Here is a 16,221-nt window from a genome sequence, read left to right as displayed (position 1 = left end):
ATCAAAGCCAGCATTTTTTATTGTTGCAGCATTTTCTTTCATAGTGGAAAAATACATGACGATTATTTATGAATACATTCAGCATAGTGAAATTCTTTTGTTTGAAGAAACTAGCGTTTTAGGATGCTGGATGTTGTCGGAGCATGATGTCATTGGCAATATAGAATGGAAAAAGTTGGTTCAGGCTGTTTTAAATGTATCACGATTGAGATGAAATAGCATGCTAAAGGTTGAACTGTAATTTGCGCATTTACTATAAATGTTGTTACAGTATAACATTTCTGTATACATGTGCGTTTCTCAGTAAGTCATGAAAAGCACCCTAGTCTTACTACTGGTGTTAAACTTTTTCACTTTCATTTCTGCTCTTATGTGTCTTTTTTTCAAAGCACAAATTCACTGTAGATCAATTTAAGCTCTTTCCCATTAATACTTTATGTACAAGCCAACTATATACGAGACTTATTAGACAAGTGATGATGATAATGAGGGGAGAATAGAAACATCACAGCTTCAAAATTTTTGTTTATAATTAGGGTTTACATTAATGTTTATAACCCAGTAAACCACAAAATTTTGTTAACTTAAACAGCTGCAAGTGTATGTTGTGGAAATTTTGGAAATAATCACCATATTTCCTACATAGAAGAAAATTAGAACAATATTATAAATAAAGTAGAATAGTGACCTCCAGACTGGGCTATTGTAATGCATTACTAGGTGGTTGTCCTGCATCCTCAATAAACAATCTACAGTTAGTCCAGAATGCAGCCACCAGAGTTCTTACTAAATCAAGAAAATATGACTATAACCCTAATTTTATTATCCCTGCACTGGCTACCTGTTAAGTTTAGAATTGATTAAAAAACTCTCACTACTTACATACAAGGCACTACATGGTTTAGCTCCCATGTACCTAACCAGCCTTCTAACGTACTACCATCCATCAGTAGACCTACAGTGAGAAGAGGCCAACCCTGCGGGTATCCTGAGGTATCCAGAGAGGGATCAGCTCCAGTTGGATTCTACTTTGTGAGGATTTGGGTATTCAAAGCAACAATGCCAACCCTATGTGGTCTTTGAGGATGACAACAACCTTCTAATTAATACATACAATAACATTCTACATATGTTGTATCTGCATCACACAACTCCAACTGACTGTATATGACTGTAGAAAGGACATTGTTCATAATCACACTCTCCAGTGTTTATAATAATTTATAATCACACTCTCCGGTGTTTATAATAATTTATAATCACACTCTCCGGTGTTTATAATAATTTATAATCACACTCTCCGGTGTTTATAATAATTTATAATCACACTCTCCAGTGTTTATAATAATTTATAATCACACTCTCCAGTGTTTATAATAATTTATAATCACACTCTCCAGTGTTTATAATAATTTATAATCACACTCTCCGGTGTTTATAATAATTTATAATCACACTCTCTGGTGTTTATAATAATTTATAATCACACTCTCTGGTGTTTATAATAATTTATAATCACACTCTCTGGTGTCAGCCAAATGAGGATGGGTTCCCTTTTGAGTCCGGTTCCTCTCAAGGTTTCTTCTTCATACCATCTAAGGGAGGTTTTCCTTGCCACAGTCGCCTCAAGCTTGCTCATTAGGGATGATTTTGTCTAAGATCTAGGACTTTTGCACTATGTTTCTTATGTTTCTTATGTCCTGTAAAGCTGCTTTGAGACAATGTCCATTGTTAAAAGAACTATACAAATAAAATTGAATTGAATTGAATAGATTTTATTCTGAGCTCAGGACAAAATCTGGGACCCTGGTACTGTGAGGTGGAAAAGCTATGCTATGTATCTATGTTTGATATAATGTGTATATTTTTGCAGTAGAAACAGGAGTCTTTTAAGAAAACAGCTGTTTAGTATGCTATATGGCACAAAAATTATGTTACTATAGATTTTCCTTTCAAAAATATTTTTTATTGAAAATCATTAGATTCTCCACGATTAAATGTGAATGATTTAATCTAATGCAAGTATTAGAGTATTATTATTTCTATTATATCGAATTAGCAATGGAATTTTACAGTTTCAGTAGAGACTGTGGGTTTTTGTTGTGTGCCATAAATTATGACTTTCACCGAAAACTGGAAACTACCAAGTAAAGCTATTTATGGTGACTGGAGAAAAAAACAACATTTCCTGTTGTGAGATGCTCTTGGGAAAGAGTGGATGCTACTGTCACACTTCAGAGTTCCTCTTTTTTCTGATATTTAAAGTCATTGCTTGATCTTAGAGAATCAGTCTATCAACTCCTTCAGAGAGGACAGAGAACAGCTGAGAAAATGCCGAGCAACACAATGGTGATGAGGAGTCTGACAGCCATAATCGTCCTTGCGTTTACCATCTGGACTGTAGCAGGTAGTCTAATCTGTTCTATATATTTAACATTTTATTTTTTATACTGCTGTGTGCTTGTGAATGAGACAGTAGTTTTAAAAATGAGATAAAAAATATTTATTATTATTTATTCTAAAATGTGATCTTGTGTTTTCGGGTGTATTCATTTAGATGCAGAAAAAGTGAGTCCCTGCTGCGTTGCGGTCTCCACATTCATGGAGGACATTGCCATCACAGGTTACAGATTACAGTTGAAAAATCTTCCATGCATTAGAGCTGTCATGTAAGTACAGTCTCACAAAAAACAACACAATTGTCAATGATTCAAATACAAAAATAGCTTGAATTTAACAACAAACAAACAAAAAACACAGTACTGGTGAATTCATCATTTAATTGACCTGTCTTTTACAGTTTTCAGACAGAAAAGGGACAGTTCTGTATTGATCCAAGTCAACCCTGGGTGAGGAAGAAGATCACTGAGTTTAGGTAAGAAATACAAACACAAAATTTGTGTATAAAATATGAAACCAATGAACGTGTTTAGCCACATGATATTCAAGATTTTTTTTTATTCTCTAGGAGGTCACAAAAGAACAAAATGTCTCCAACCTCTGCTTCACCGAGTCTGACCTTCTCAGCACCACAGAATTCAACTGTTAGCACTCAGACGGAGAAATGAAGAAGAAGAAGAAAAAACAGCTCACTTCAGTAAATAAAAGACTGCAGTGATTTTAAAACAATATCTTTTACTTATAATATTTATAATATCTATAATATTTAAAGCTATAATTGATTAGCATTCATGGCCAGTTTGATACTGGAAAACATGTTTATTTAAAAAAAAAGAAAAATGGTTTATTATTTATTTATAAGTGGAATGATATATTTATAACTGAAAACCAATGTTTAACATTGTTTTGTTGTTGTTGTTGTTGTTGTTGTTGTTGATGTTGTTGTTGTTTGGTTACGAAAAGGGAACCCAATAAAATTGTTCCGTTGTTGAACATGTTTGGTGAACTCTAAAAAATAATAAACAACAAAGTCAACTAGTAAAATATTAAATGAAATATTCTCATAGTGTTCCAAAAATATACAAAAAGACTAGCTAAGTAATACATTAGAATTAGATAGTGTCAAATAACAGAGTCAGAGATGAATGCATTTGCAGCTTAGAATATTTATTAATCCTGGAAAACATGTCCCAAAAATGAAGCAGGTGATTATAAAACAGCAAGTGAAAGGTAGAATGCAAAATACAAAAACCAGGAAGCAAACACATAAACAAAGGCTTGCTAAGTCAGGAAATGAGCACACTCAGCATTAGTTTGCAAAGAATCTGTGAAAGTCTGTGTACATATACTGAAGGTGTGATTGGGAAGTGGTGTGGCTTGTCAGTACTTGGGTGTATGAAAATGTGTCGCTGGGGGATGAAGTGGTAGCTCTGATAATCAGACAATGTGAGCTGATATCCTAAGATCAATTAGCTGCCACTGCTGGGCCCCTGAGCAAGGCCCTTAACCTTGCATTGCTCAGTTGTGCAAATGATATGAATGTAAATCACTGTGGATGAGGGTGTCTGCCAAGCGGCATAAATTAGGTGGGGAGACGTGTAGAGGAAAGTAGACTGTGGCAGCCATGTTTGATTGCTGTGGTGTGTTCTGAGAAGTGAAGTTCTCAGTGGATTTCCAATTGGCATGAGAGAACCCCAGTAAAAAGCTCATTCTGGGAGCTGAATATTTTTTTGGTCTGCTTCTGGGAGTGTGGGGCTGGTCGTTCAGGGTGCTTGGCATGGAATTCTTAGCAGATGAAGGGGTTGAATATTGTCTGCTAGAATCTAATCCAGATCCTCTCCCATGTAGCTCCAGCTTCCCACTTTTGCGATTGTGACTTCATATCTTTTTCTTAAAGGTTTCTTATAGTTGATGATGTTATGCCTGATCGCTATATATATATATATATATGTATATATATATATGTATTGGTATATGTATATATGATTGGTATATATATATATGATTGGTATATATATATATGATTGGTATATATATATATATATATATATATATATATATATATATATATATATATATATATGTATGTATATATATATATATATATATATATATATATATATATATATATATATATAGCGATCAGGCGTAACATCATCAACTATAAAAAACAACCTCTGTAACCCAGTAAGCAACAAAATCTTGTCAACTTGTGAAACAGTTGCAACTGTGTGTTGTCTACATTTTTGGAGAAAAAAAAAACATTATTTCCTGAATACATTAAAGGTTTGGGGCTGATTTGCAATGTGTAATCCAGTTGTTCACAATATAGGTAACTGGTTTACTGGTCATTTAAACTATGACAGGAATACAAGAATATACCTTCAGGTATATACCAGATCACTGCAGGATGAAATGCACACACAATTTCACACATGCTTTCACACCTAAGGGCAATTTCTTTAATCAAATCCACTTACTTGCTTACTTACTTTTACTTACTTTACTTATTTGTGTTTTGAAGAAGTGGGAGAAACCCGAGGAAACCTATACAGACTCGGGAGACACATACATAGAATTTCCTCATAGACATATAGAGGGAGACACATGCAAAGATTTTCCACATACACATACATAGAATTTCCACATAGAAGGTTACATAGAATACCTAGAATTTCCACATAGAATTTCCACTTAGAAGGTTGTACTATTACTACTAGCTCGACAGTGAAAGACCTGGGTAAAATATTAGACAGCAACTTGTTCTTTGAAAATCATATTTTCAATTCTACAAAAACAGCGGTCTTCCAACTTAGAAATATTACCAGGCTTAGAAACATTTTATCTGTATCTCATGCAGAAAAGCTAGTTCATGCATTCATGACCTCCAGACTGGGCTATTGTAATGCATTACTAGGTGGTTGTCCTGCATCCTCAATAAACAATCTACAGTTAGTCCAGAATGCAGCCACCAGAGTTCTTACTAAATCAAGAAAATATGACTATAACCCTAATTTTATTATCCCTGCACTGGCTACCTGTTAAGTTTAGAATTGATTAAAAAACTCTCACTACTTACATACAAGGCACTACATGGTTTAGCTCCCATGTACCTAACCAGCCTTCTAACGTACTACCATCCATCAGTAGACCTACAGTGAGAAGAGGCCAACCCTGTGGGTATCCTGAGGTATCCAGAGAGGGATCAGCTCCAGTTGGATTCTACTTTGTGAGGATTTGGGTATTCAAAGCAACAATGCCAACCCTATGTGGTCTTTGAGGATGACAACAACCTTCTAATTAATACATACAATAACATTCTACATATGTTGTATCTGCATCACACAACTCCAACTGACTGTATATGACTGTAGAAAGGACATTGTTCATAATCACACTCTCCAGTGTTTATAATAATTTATAATCACACTCTCCGGTGTTTATAATAATTTATAATCACACTCTCTGGTGTTTATAATAATTTATAATCACACTCTCTGGTGTTTATAATAATTTATAATCACACTCTCTGGTGTCAGCCAAATGAGGATGGGTTCCCTTTTGAGTCCGGTTCCTCTCAAGGTTTCTTCTTCATACCATCTAAGGGAGGTTTTCCTTGCCACAGTCGCCTCAAGCTTGCTCATTAGGGATGATTTTGTCTAAGATCTAGGACTTTTGCACTATGTTTCTTATGTTTCTTATGTCCTGTAAAGCTGCTTTGAGACAATGTCCATTGTTAAAAGAACTATACAAATAAAATTGAATTGAATTGAATAGTTTTTATTCTGAGCTCAGGACAAAATCTGGGACCCTGGTACTGTGAGGTGGAAAAGCTATGCTATGTATCTATGTTTGATATAACGTGTATATTTTTGCAGTAGAAACAGGAGTCTTTTAAGAAAACAGCTGTTTAGTATGCTATATGGCACAAAAATTATGTTACTATAGATTTTCCTTTCAAAAATATTTTTTATTGAAAATCATTAGATTCTCCACGATTAAATGTGAATGATTTAATCTAATGCAAGTATTAGAGTATTATTATTTCTATTATATCGAATTAGCAATGGAATTTTACAGTTTCAGTAGAGACTGTGGGTTTTTGTTGTGTGCCATAAATTATGACTTTCACCGAAAACTGGAAACTACCAAGTAAAGCTATTTATGGTGACTGGAGAAAAAAACAACATTTCCTGTTGTGAGATGCTCTTGGGAAAGAGTGGATGCTACTGTCACACTTCAGAGTTCCTCTTTTTTCTGATATTTAAAGTCATTGCTTGATCTTAGAGAATCAGTCTATCAACTCCTTCAGAGAGGACAGAGAACAGCTGAGAAAATGCCGAGCAACACAATGGTGATGAGGAGTCTGACAGCCATAATCGTCCTTGCGTTTACCATCTGGACTGTAGCAGGTAGTCTAATCTGTTCTATATATTTAACATTTTATTTTTTATACTGCTGTGTGCTTGTGAATGAGACAGTAGTTTTAAAAATGAGATAAAAAATATTTATTATTATTTATTCTAAAATGTGATCTTGTGTTTTCGGGTGTATTCATTTAGATGCAGAAAAAGTGAGTCCCTGCTGCGTTGCGGTCTCCACATTCATGGAGGACATTGCCATCACAGGTTACAGATTACAGTTGAAAAATCTTCCATGCATTAGAGCTGTCATGTAAGTACAGTCTCACAAAAAACAACACAATTGTCAATGATTCAAATACAAAAATAGCTTGAATTTAACAACAAACAAACAAAAAACACAGTACTGGTGAATTCATCATTTAATTGACCTGTCTTTTACAGTTTTCAGACAGAAAAGGGACAGTTCTGTATTGATCCAAGTCAACCCTGGGTGAGGAAGAAGATCACTGAGTTTAGGTAAGAAATACAAACACAAAATTTGTGTATAAAATATGAAACCAATGAACGTGTTTAGCCACATGATATTCAAGATTTTTTTTTATTCTCTAGGAGGTCACAAAAGAACAAAATGTCTCCAACCTCTGCTTCACCGAGTCTGACCTTCTCAGCACCACAGAATTCAACTGTTAGCACTCAGACGGAGAAATGAAGAAGAAGAAGAAAAAACAGCTCACTTCAGTAAATAAAAGACTGCAGTGATTTTAAAACAATATCTTTTACTTATAATATTTATAATATCTATAATATTTAAAGCTATAATTGATTAGCATTCATGGCCAGTTTGATACTGGAAAACATGTTTATTTAAAAAAAAGAAAAATGGTTTATTATTTATTTATAAGTGGAATGATATATTTATAACTGAAAACCAATGTTTAACATTGTTTTGTTGTTGTTGTTGTTGTTGTTGTTGTTGTTGTTGATGTTGTTGTTGTTTGGTTACGAAAAGGGAACCCAATAAAATTGTTCCGTTGTTGAACATGTTTGGTGAACTCTAAAAAATAATAAACAACAAAGTCAACTAGTAAAATATTAAATGAAATATTCTCATAGTGTTCCAAAAATATACAAAAAGACTAGCTAAGTAATACATTAGAATTAGATAGTGTCAAATAACAGAGTCAGAGATGAATGCATTTGCAGCTTAGAATATTTATTAATCCTGGAAAACATGTCCCAAAAATGAAGCAGGTGATTATAAAACAGCAAGTGAAAGGTAGAATGCAAAATACAAAAACCAGGAAGCAAACACATAAACAAAGGCTTGCTAAGTCAGGAAATGAGCACACTCAGCATTAGTTTGCAAAGAATCTGTGAAAGTCTGTGTACATATACTGAAGGTGTGATTGGGAAGTGGTGTGGCTTGTCAGTACTTGGGTGTATGAAAATGTGTCGCTGGGGGATGAAGTGGTAGCTCTGATAATCAGACAATGTGAGCTGATATCCTAACATCACTTAGCTGCCACTGCTGGGCCCCTGAGCAAGGCCCTTAACCTTTCATTGCTCAGTTGTGCAAATGATATGAATGTAAATCACTGTGGATGAGGGTGTCTGCCAAGTGGCATAAATTAGGTGGGGAGACGTGTCGAGGAAAGTAGACTGTGGCAGCCATGTTTGATTGCTGTGGTGTGTTCTGAGAAGTGAAGTTCTCAGTGGATTTCCAATTGGCATGAGAGAACCCCAGTAAAAAGCTCATTCTGGGAGCTGAATATTTTTTGGTCTGCTTCTGGGAGTGTGGGGCTGGTCGTTCAGGGTGCTTGGCATGGAATTCTTAGCAGATGAAGGGGTTGAATATTGTCTGCTAGAATCTAATCCAGATCCTCTCCCATGTAGCTCCAGCTTCCCACTTTCGCGATTGTGACTTCATATCTTTTTCTTAAAGGTTTCTTATAGTTGATGATGTTATGCCTGATCGCTATATATATATATATATATATGTATATATATATGATTGGTATATATATATATGATTGGTATATATATATATGATTGGTATATATATATATATATATATATATATATATATATATATATATATATATATATACCAATCATATATATATATATATATATATATATATATATATATATATATATGATCAGGCGTAACATCATCAACTATAAAAAACAACCTCTGTAACCCAGTAAGCAACAAAATCTTGTCAACTTGTGAAACAGTTGCAACTGTGTGTTGTCTACATTTTTGGAGAAAAAAAAAACATTATTTCCTGAATACATTAAAGGTTTGGGGCTGATTTGCAATGTGTAATCCAGTTGTTCACAATATAGGTAACTGGTTTACTGGTCATTTAAACTATGACAGGAATACAAGAATATACCTTCAGGTATATACCAGATCACTGCAGGATGAAATGCACACACAATTTCACACATGCTTTCACACCTAAGGGCAATTTCTTTAATCAAATCCACTTACTTGCTTACTTACTTTTACTTACTTTACTTATTTGTGTTTTGAAGAAGTGGGAGAAACCCGAGGAAACCTATACAGACTCGGGAGACACATACATAGAATTTCCTCATAGACATATAGAGGGAGACACATGCAAAGATTTTCCACATACACATACATAGAATTTCCACATAGAAGGTTACATAGAATACCTAGAATTTCCACATAGAATTTCCACTTAGAAGGTTGTACTATTACTACTAGCTCGACAGTGAAAGACCTGGGTAAAATATTAGACAGCAACTTGTTCTTTGAAAATCATATTTTCAATTCTACAAAAACAGCGGTCTTCCAACTTAGAAATATTACCAGGCTTAGAAACATTTTATCTGTATCTCATGCAGAAAAGCTAGTTCATGCATTCATGACCTCCAGACTGGGCTATTGTAATGCATTACTAGGTGGTTGTCCTGCATCCTCAATAAACAATCTACAGTTAGTCCAGAATGCAGCCACCAGAGTTCTTACTAAATCAAGAAAATATGACTATAACCCTAATTTTATTATCCCTGCACTGGCTACCTGTTAAGTTTAGAATTGATTAAAAAACTCTCACTACTTACATACAAGGCACTACATGGTTTAGCTCCCATGTACCTAACCAGCCTTCTAACGTACTACCATCCATCAGTAGACCTACAGTGAGAAGAGGCCAACCCTGTGGGTATCCTGAGGTATCCAGAGAGGGATCAGCTCCAGTTGGATTCTACTTTGTGAGGATTTGGGTATTCAAAGCAACAATGCCAACCCTATGTGGTCTTTGAGGATGACAACAACCTTCTAATTAATACATACAATAACATTCTACATATGTTGTATCTGCATCACACAACTCCAACTGACTGTATATGACTGTAGAAAGGACATTGTTCATAATCACACTCTCCAGTGTTTATAATAATTTATAATCACACTCTCCGGTGTTTATAATAATTTATAATCACACTCTCCAGTGTTTATAATAATTTATAATCACACTCTCCGGTGTTTATAATAATTTATAATCACACTCTCCAGTGTTTATAATAATTTATAATCACACTCTCCGGTGTTTATAATAATTTATAATCACACTCTCTGGTGTTTATAATAATTTATAATCACACTCTCTGGTGTCAGCCAAATGAGGATGGGTTCCCTTTTGAGTCCGGTTCCTCTCAAGGTTTCTTCTTCATACCATCTAAGGGAGGTTTTCCTTGCCACAGTCGCCTCAAGCTTGCTCATTAGGGATGATTTTGTCTAAGATCTAGGACTTTTGCACTATGTTTCTTATGTTTCTTATGTCCTGTAAAGCTGCTTTGAGACAATGTCCATTGTTAAAAGAACTATACAAATAAAATTGAATTGAATTGAATAGTTTTTATTCTGAGCTCAGGACAAAATCTGGGACCCTGGTACTGTGAGGTGGAAAAGCTATGCTATGTATCTATGTTTGATATAACGTGTATATTTTTGCAGTAGAAACAGGAGTCTTTTAAGAAAACAGCTGTTTAGTACGCTATATGGCACAAAAATTATGTTACTATAGATTTTCCTTTCAAAAATATTTTTTATTGAAAATCATTAGATTCTCCACGATTAAATGTGAATGATTTAATCTAATGCAAGTATTAGAGTATTATTATTTCTATTATATCGAATTAGCAATGGAATTTTACAGTTTCAGTAGAGACTGTGGGTTTTTGTTGTGTGCCATAAATTATGACTTTCACCGAAAACTGGAAACTACCAAGTAAAGCTATTTATGGTGACTGGAGAAAAAAACAACATTTCCTGTTGTGAGATGCTCTTGGGAAAGAGTGGATGCTCCTGTCACACTTCAGAGTTCCTCTTTTTTCTGATATTTAAAGTCATTGCTTGATCTTAGAGAATCAGTCTATCAACTCCTTCAGAGAGGACAGAGAACAGCTGAGAAAATGCCGAGCAACACAATGGTGATGAGGAGTCTGACAGCCATAATCGTCCTTGCGTTTACCATCTGGACTGTAGCAGGTAGTCTAATCTGTTCTATATATTTAACATTTTATTTTTTATACTGCTGTGTGCTTGTGAATGAGACAGTAGTTTTAAAAATGAGATAAAAAATATTTATTATTATTTATTCTAAAATGTGATCTTGTGTTTTCGGGTGTATTCATTTAGATGCAGAAAAAGTGAGTCCCTGCTGCGTTGCGGTCTCCACATTCATGGAGGACATTGCCATCACAGGTTACAGATTACAGTTGAAAAATCTTCCATGCATTAGAGCTGTCATGTAAGTACAGTCTCACAAAAAACAACACAATTGTCAATGATTCAAATACAAAAATAGCTTGAATTTAACAACAAACAAACTGAAAACACAGTACTGGTGAATTCATCATTTAATTGACCTGTCTTTTACAGTTTTCAGACAGAAAAGGGACAGTTCTGTATTGATCCAAGTCAACCCTGGGTGAGGAAGAAGATCACTGAGTTTAGGTAAGAAATACAAACACAAAATTTGTGTATAAAATATGAAACCAATGAACGTGTTTAGCCACATGATATTCAAGATTTTTTTTTATTCTCTAGGAGGTCACAAAAGAACAAAATGTCTCCAACCTCTGCTTCACCGAGTCTGACCTTCTCAGCACCACAGAATTCAACTGTTAGCACTCAGACGGAGAAATGAAGAAGAAGAAGAAAAAACAGCTCATTTTATTATTTATTTATAACTGGAATGATATATTTATAACTCAAAACCAATGTTTAACATTGTTTTGTTGTTGTTGATGATGTTGTTGTTGTTGTTGATGTTGTTGTTTGTCTACAAAAAGGAAACCCAATAAAATTGTTCCGTTGTTGAACATGTTTGGTGAACTCTAAAAAATAATAAACAACAAAGTCAACTAGTAAAATATTAAATATTCTCATAATTTTCCAAAAATGTACAAAAAGACTAGCTAAGTAATAAATTAAAATTAGATCAATTATTTATTAATCCTGGCAAACACGTCCAAAACATGATGCAGTCTCAAAAACAGGCAGGTGATTATCAAACAGCAAGTGAAAGATAGAATGCGAAATACAAAAACCAGGAAGCAAACAAATAAACAAATGCATGGTAAGTCAGGAAATGAGCACACTCAGCATTAGTTTGCACAGAATCTGTGAAAGTCTGTGTACATATACTGAGGGTGTGATTGGGAAATGGTGTGCCTTGTCAGTACTCGGGTGTATGAAAATGTGTCGGTGAAGGATGAAGTGATAGCTCAGTGAGAGATAGAATGGTAGCACTGATAATCGAAAAATTGTGAGCTGAAATCTTCAACTGAATTTGCCTGTTACTGGTGGCTTCTCATTGGCCCACGTGAGTCTGGCTTGTAGAACTTGGGATGCTCCTTGGGATATTCCCATCAGGAGGAACCTGATGGAAGATTTGAAACCCCCTGGTCTGGCCCCTAAGGGGGACCAGCTCCTAGACTCCAGTCTTCCAACCGAGGTTGTGGAGACTATGTAGACCTTTAGCTTTTGGTGTAATTGGTGTCATCAGGATCCTGGGATCTCTCACTTGTCTTAGTGGGGCTGCTCTAAGCCCCCTTTGAGCCAATGGAATCAGTCTCTGCGGAGTTTCTGACCCTGGAAACAGCTCTGCTTTTAGACTTGGCCTCCCTAACAATGGTAGGAGTTCTGCAGGCCCTGCCAGTTGCTCTCTTCCTGCCTAGAGTCTGCTCCTGGCATGGTCAAGGCTGCCCTGCATCTCAGGGTAGGAAAATTCCCAAATACAGCTGGTCATTCTACTCCTAGGGTCCTGGGTCTTACAGGGCTAAAGGTGCTTTGCTCCAGGTTTGTTTGTGTCCTTTCAAGACCTCTGGGACAGACATCTCCTGGCATGTGGCAGCGTTAGTATTGGGAAATCCCATAGCATCAGACATTATGTAGTGTCAAGTTTCCTCAAAGGAAACTACACCAGGTTACATATGTAACCCATTTCCTTGAGAAGGGAACGAGACACTGGGTCGTTGGCCACACTCCAGGCACCCACTTGTGCTTCCTTGAGACAAGTAGAAGGTGGAGTAATGTGACAATAATAAATTAGCATGTTTTCACACAACTTGGCACTGTTTCCACAAGGAGAGTTCACATAGCATCAGCCATGATGCAGCATCTCGTTTTCTTTTCAGGGAATGTTACATATGTAACCTGGGGTAGATTTTTACACCCTTGAGGGTTTCTCAGGTCCTTTCTGAACAGCCATACTTGATCATCTGGCAGGTATTGTGGAGGTTTTCCATGGTGCCGATCCATAAATTCCTCATTTGGTTGAGCCACTTGTCTAGGTGCTGATGCATTTGCTCCCACACTTGTTCATACTGCCTAAACCACTTGACTACTGCAGGTAAATCACAAGGAAACATTGGTAGCTGGTAACCAGGTATAGGGCAAAGTGGCATAGGAAATTTTGTGCTTACTCAGCCCATGGGAGAAATTGTCCACAGTCCTCTTGGTTTCCTGAGCACAAAATATGCAAAAACCTCTCAATCTCCTAATTAGCTCATTGTGTCCAGTGGACTGCTGGGTCCTGGTGGGAGGCTCACTGTGACACTTAGCATCTCCATATGTCAACTGTGTGAGATTTAACATATCTGTAATACATCTGTAACTCCACTCATTCTATAAATGTTTACATTTTGTATTTGCATATTCAACTGCTGCTACTGCTATTTTTGCACACTTCACCTACTTCTGCTATATATATATATATGTATGTATATATATGTATGTATGTATATATAAGATATATATATAAAATACCACTGGTTTTACAGTTTCTCTAGTTTGCACATTCTATTTTGTTGCACATTTTTCGGCACTATGTGTCCTGTTCTGTCTTGTGTTGTTTTTTGTATTTTCTGTTTCTGCACTGTCTTCTGTCTTGCACTGTTTGCACTTGGTTGCACATGTTGCACTTTATGTAGCAAGGACAAACTTTCTATCCCTAGCTCTGTGTTGTTGTTTCTGTTCTGTAGCACCAGGGTCATGGAGGAAATGTACTGAGTTATCTATATGTGGTTGAAATGACAATAAAGCTTCTTGACTTGACTTGCCTATATCTTCTGGAACACCAAAATAATAAAACACATGGTTAAGTATTAACTCTGCCAATAAAAATATTAATAAATAAATAAAATGAAATTTGCATCTTCATAAACATTTAAATTTTAAGGCTTTATCTTCAACCACTAGAATTCAGTATAAGGTTATCCTAAAATAGATAGGTAGATAGATTAAAATATATCAAACCTAAAGCTAGCAGTGTCCTGACAAATTTTAAATCAGACAAGATATAAAAAAAAATTAATTTGCTTATACTGATTGAAATTGTCCAATAAGTCGATTTCGCCAGTGTACTGGTAAAAATGAACAAAGTAAATTTAACTTTATATAAAGTTCCACTGAACATCGATGGGTCCATCGTGGAGATCGTCAAGAGCACCAAATTCCTTGGTGTTCACCTGGCGGAGGACCTCACCTGGTCACTCAACACCAGCTCCATCACCAGAAAGGCCCAACAGCGTCTCTACTTCTTGCGAAGGCTGAGGAAGGCTCATCTTCCACCTCCCATCCTGACCACCTTCTACAGAGGGACCATCGAGAGCATCCTGAGCAGCTGCATCACTGCCTGGTTTGGGAATTGCACCGTCTCGGACCGCAAGACCCTTCAGCGTATAGTGAGGACAGCTGAGAAGATCATCGGAGTCTCTCTTCCCTCTATCACGGACATTTACTCCACACACTGCATCCACAAAGCTAACAGCATTGTGGATGATCCCACACACCCCTTACACACACTCTTCGCCCTTCTGCCATCCGGAAAGAGGTACCGAAGCATTCGGACCCGCACAACCAGACTGTTAAACAGTTTCTTCCCTCAGGCAATCAGGTATCTCAACAGACAACTGAGCTGAGCTGAGCTGGACACACACACACACACACACGTACAACCAAGATCTGATCTGAACAGAGAACTGAGCTGAGCTGGACACACACACACGCACACACACGTACAACCAAGATCTGATCTCAAGGGAGAACTGAACTGTGCTGGACACGGACACACACACATACATAACACACACGCACAAAAAAAGAACTGAACCGTGCTGGACATAGTCAGACACACACACACACACACTAAATTGTCCTGTTTGCATGCACATGTCACTTTACATTTATATATATTTATATTAATCCTGTTTACATGTGTCACTTTAATATCTGCAATCACTGTATACACTGTTCTTTCATTGACTAACATTGTCTTGTTCATTGCACAAAGTCGGCCTATATGTTTTTTAGTTTCATTTTAATTTTTAAATTATAGTTAATTTTTTTTTTAATCTCTGTGTTATAGCTCTATGTTTGTCTGCGTCACTGTACTTTGTGTTATGTGTAGCACCTCTGGTCTAGGAGGAACGTTGTTTCACTTCACTGTGTACTGCATCAGCTATATATGGTTGAAGTGACAATAAAGCTTCTGTGACTTTGACTTTGAAAACTGTATATCCAAAAGTGCTCTGAATAAATGTAAACGTGTCAGTGTAGTGGTTCCAAGAGTAAATTTAAAAGTAAATCTAAAATTCATAGATTTTCGTATATTTTTCCATCATTTTGGAAACATCAAAGCAAGAAAGAACACCACGTGGCGCAAAGATAAGGTTCAAAACTGAAAATATTTTTGTTAAATTAACCAGGCAATGGATTGCATGATCTGAAAACCAGCCTGTCATTTCTGAATCTTTCGTTTGCTGTCCTAATACTAATATTCATCGTAGACATCTAGATGAGATACAATACACTAGATTTAACATCCCACAGCTTTATTGTAAGCAAAAAAAAAACCCTCTGCCAAAGAAAGCAATTTATAATGCAGTTTCGTTGCAATAGTTGTAATATTCTCGC

General features: G+C 36.0%; 3 protein-coding genes across 3 annotated transcripts; all 3 read left to right on the top strand.

Annotated features, from left to right (window-relative positions):
* The first annotated feature begins 2,283 nt into the window (after nt 1-2,283).
* On the top strand, nt 2,284-3,294 carry LOC131344482 (C-C motif chemokine 24-like). The gene is made up of 4 exons (XM_058376815.1): nt 2,284-2,407; nt 2,558-2,669; nt 2,801-2,875; nt 2,969-3,294. The coding sequence occupies exons 1-4, from the start codon at nt 2,332-2,334 to the stop codon at nt 3,066-3,068; spliced, it is 363 nt and encodes a 120-aa protein (XP_058232798.1). The 5' UTR covers nt 2,284-2,331; the 3' UTR covers nt 3,069-3,294.
* A 3,394-nt stretch (nt 3,295-6,688) lies between these two features.
* Nucleotides 6,689-7,803, top strand: LOC131344483 (C-C motif chemokine 24-like). Its single transcript, XM_058376817.1, has 4 exons — nt 6,689-6,812; nt 6,963-7,074; nt 7,206-7,280; nt 7,374-7,803. Exons 1-4 carry the CDS (start codon nt 6,737-6,739, stop codon nt 7,471-7,473), a joined length of 363 nt encoding a protein of 120 aa, XP_058232800.1. The 5' UTR covers nt 6,689-6,736; the 3' UTR covers nt 7,474-7,803.
* Nucleotides 7,804-11,168: 3,365 nt separating this feature from the next.
* On the top strand, nt 11,169-12,112 carry LOC131344485 (C-C motif chemokine 24-like). Its single transcript, XM_058376820.1, has 4 exons — nt 11,169-11,289; nt 11,440-11,551; nt 11,683-11,757; nt 11,851-12,112. Exons 1-4 carry the CDS (start codon nt 11,214-11,216, stop codon nt 11,948-11,950), a joined length of 363 nt encoding a protein of 120 aa, XP_058232803.1. The 5' UTR covers nt 11,169-11,213; the 3' UTR covers nt 11,951-12,112.
* The last annotated feature ends 4,109 nt before the right edge of the window (nt 12,113-16,221 follow it).

Source organism: Hemibagrus wyckioides, linkage group LG23 (assembly GCF_019097595.1).
Source record: "Hemibagrus wyckioides isolate EC202008001 linkage group LG23, SWU_Hwy_1.0, whole genome shotgun sequence".
Lineage (NCBI taxonomy): Eukaryota > Metazoa > Chordata > Actinopteri > Siluriformes > Bagridae > Hemibagrus > Hemibagrus wyckioides.
The sequence above is the reverse complement of the archived record's forward strand: the minus strand, read 5'-3'. Positions and strand labels throughout refer to the sequence as shown.

Coding starts and splice junctions, on each gene's coding strand:
- LOC131344482 (XM_058376815.1), top strand. CDS start 2,332: ATGCCGAGCAACACAATGGTGATGAGGAGTCTGACAGCCATAATCGTC. Junction 2,408..2,557: donor TACCATCTGGACTGTAGCAG/GTAGTCTAATCT, acceptor GTATTCATTTAG/ATGCAGAAAAAGTGAGTCCC. Junction 2,876..2,968: donor AAGAAGATCACTGAGTTTAG/GTAAGAAATACA, acceptor TTTATTCTCTAG/GAGGTCACAAAAGAACAAAA.
- LOC131344483 (XM_058376817.1), top strand. CDS start 6,737: ATGCCGAGCAACACAATGGTGATGAGGAGTCTGACAGCCATAATCGTC. Junction 6,813..6,962: donor TACCATCTGGACTGTAGCAG/GTAGTCTAATCT, acceptor GTATTCATTTAG/ATGCAGAAAAAGTGAGTCCC. Junction 7,281..7,373: donor AAGAAGATCACTGAGTTTAG/GTAAGAAATACA, acceptor TTTATTCTCTAG/GAGGTCACAAAAGAACAAAA.
- LOC131344485 (XM_058376820.1), top strand. CDS start 11,214: ATGCCGAGCAACACAATGGTGATGAGGAGTCTGACAGCCATAATCGTC. Junction 11,552..11,682: donor CCATGCATTAGAGCTGTCAT/GTAAGTACAGTC, acceptor TGTCTTTTACAG/TTTTCAGACAGAAAAGGGAC. Junction 11,758..11,850: donor AAGAAGATCACTGAGTTTAG/GTAAGAAATACA, acceptor TTTATTCTCTAG/GAGGTCACAAAAGAACAAAA.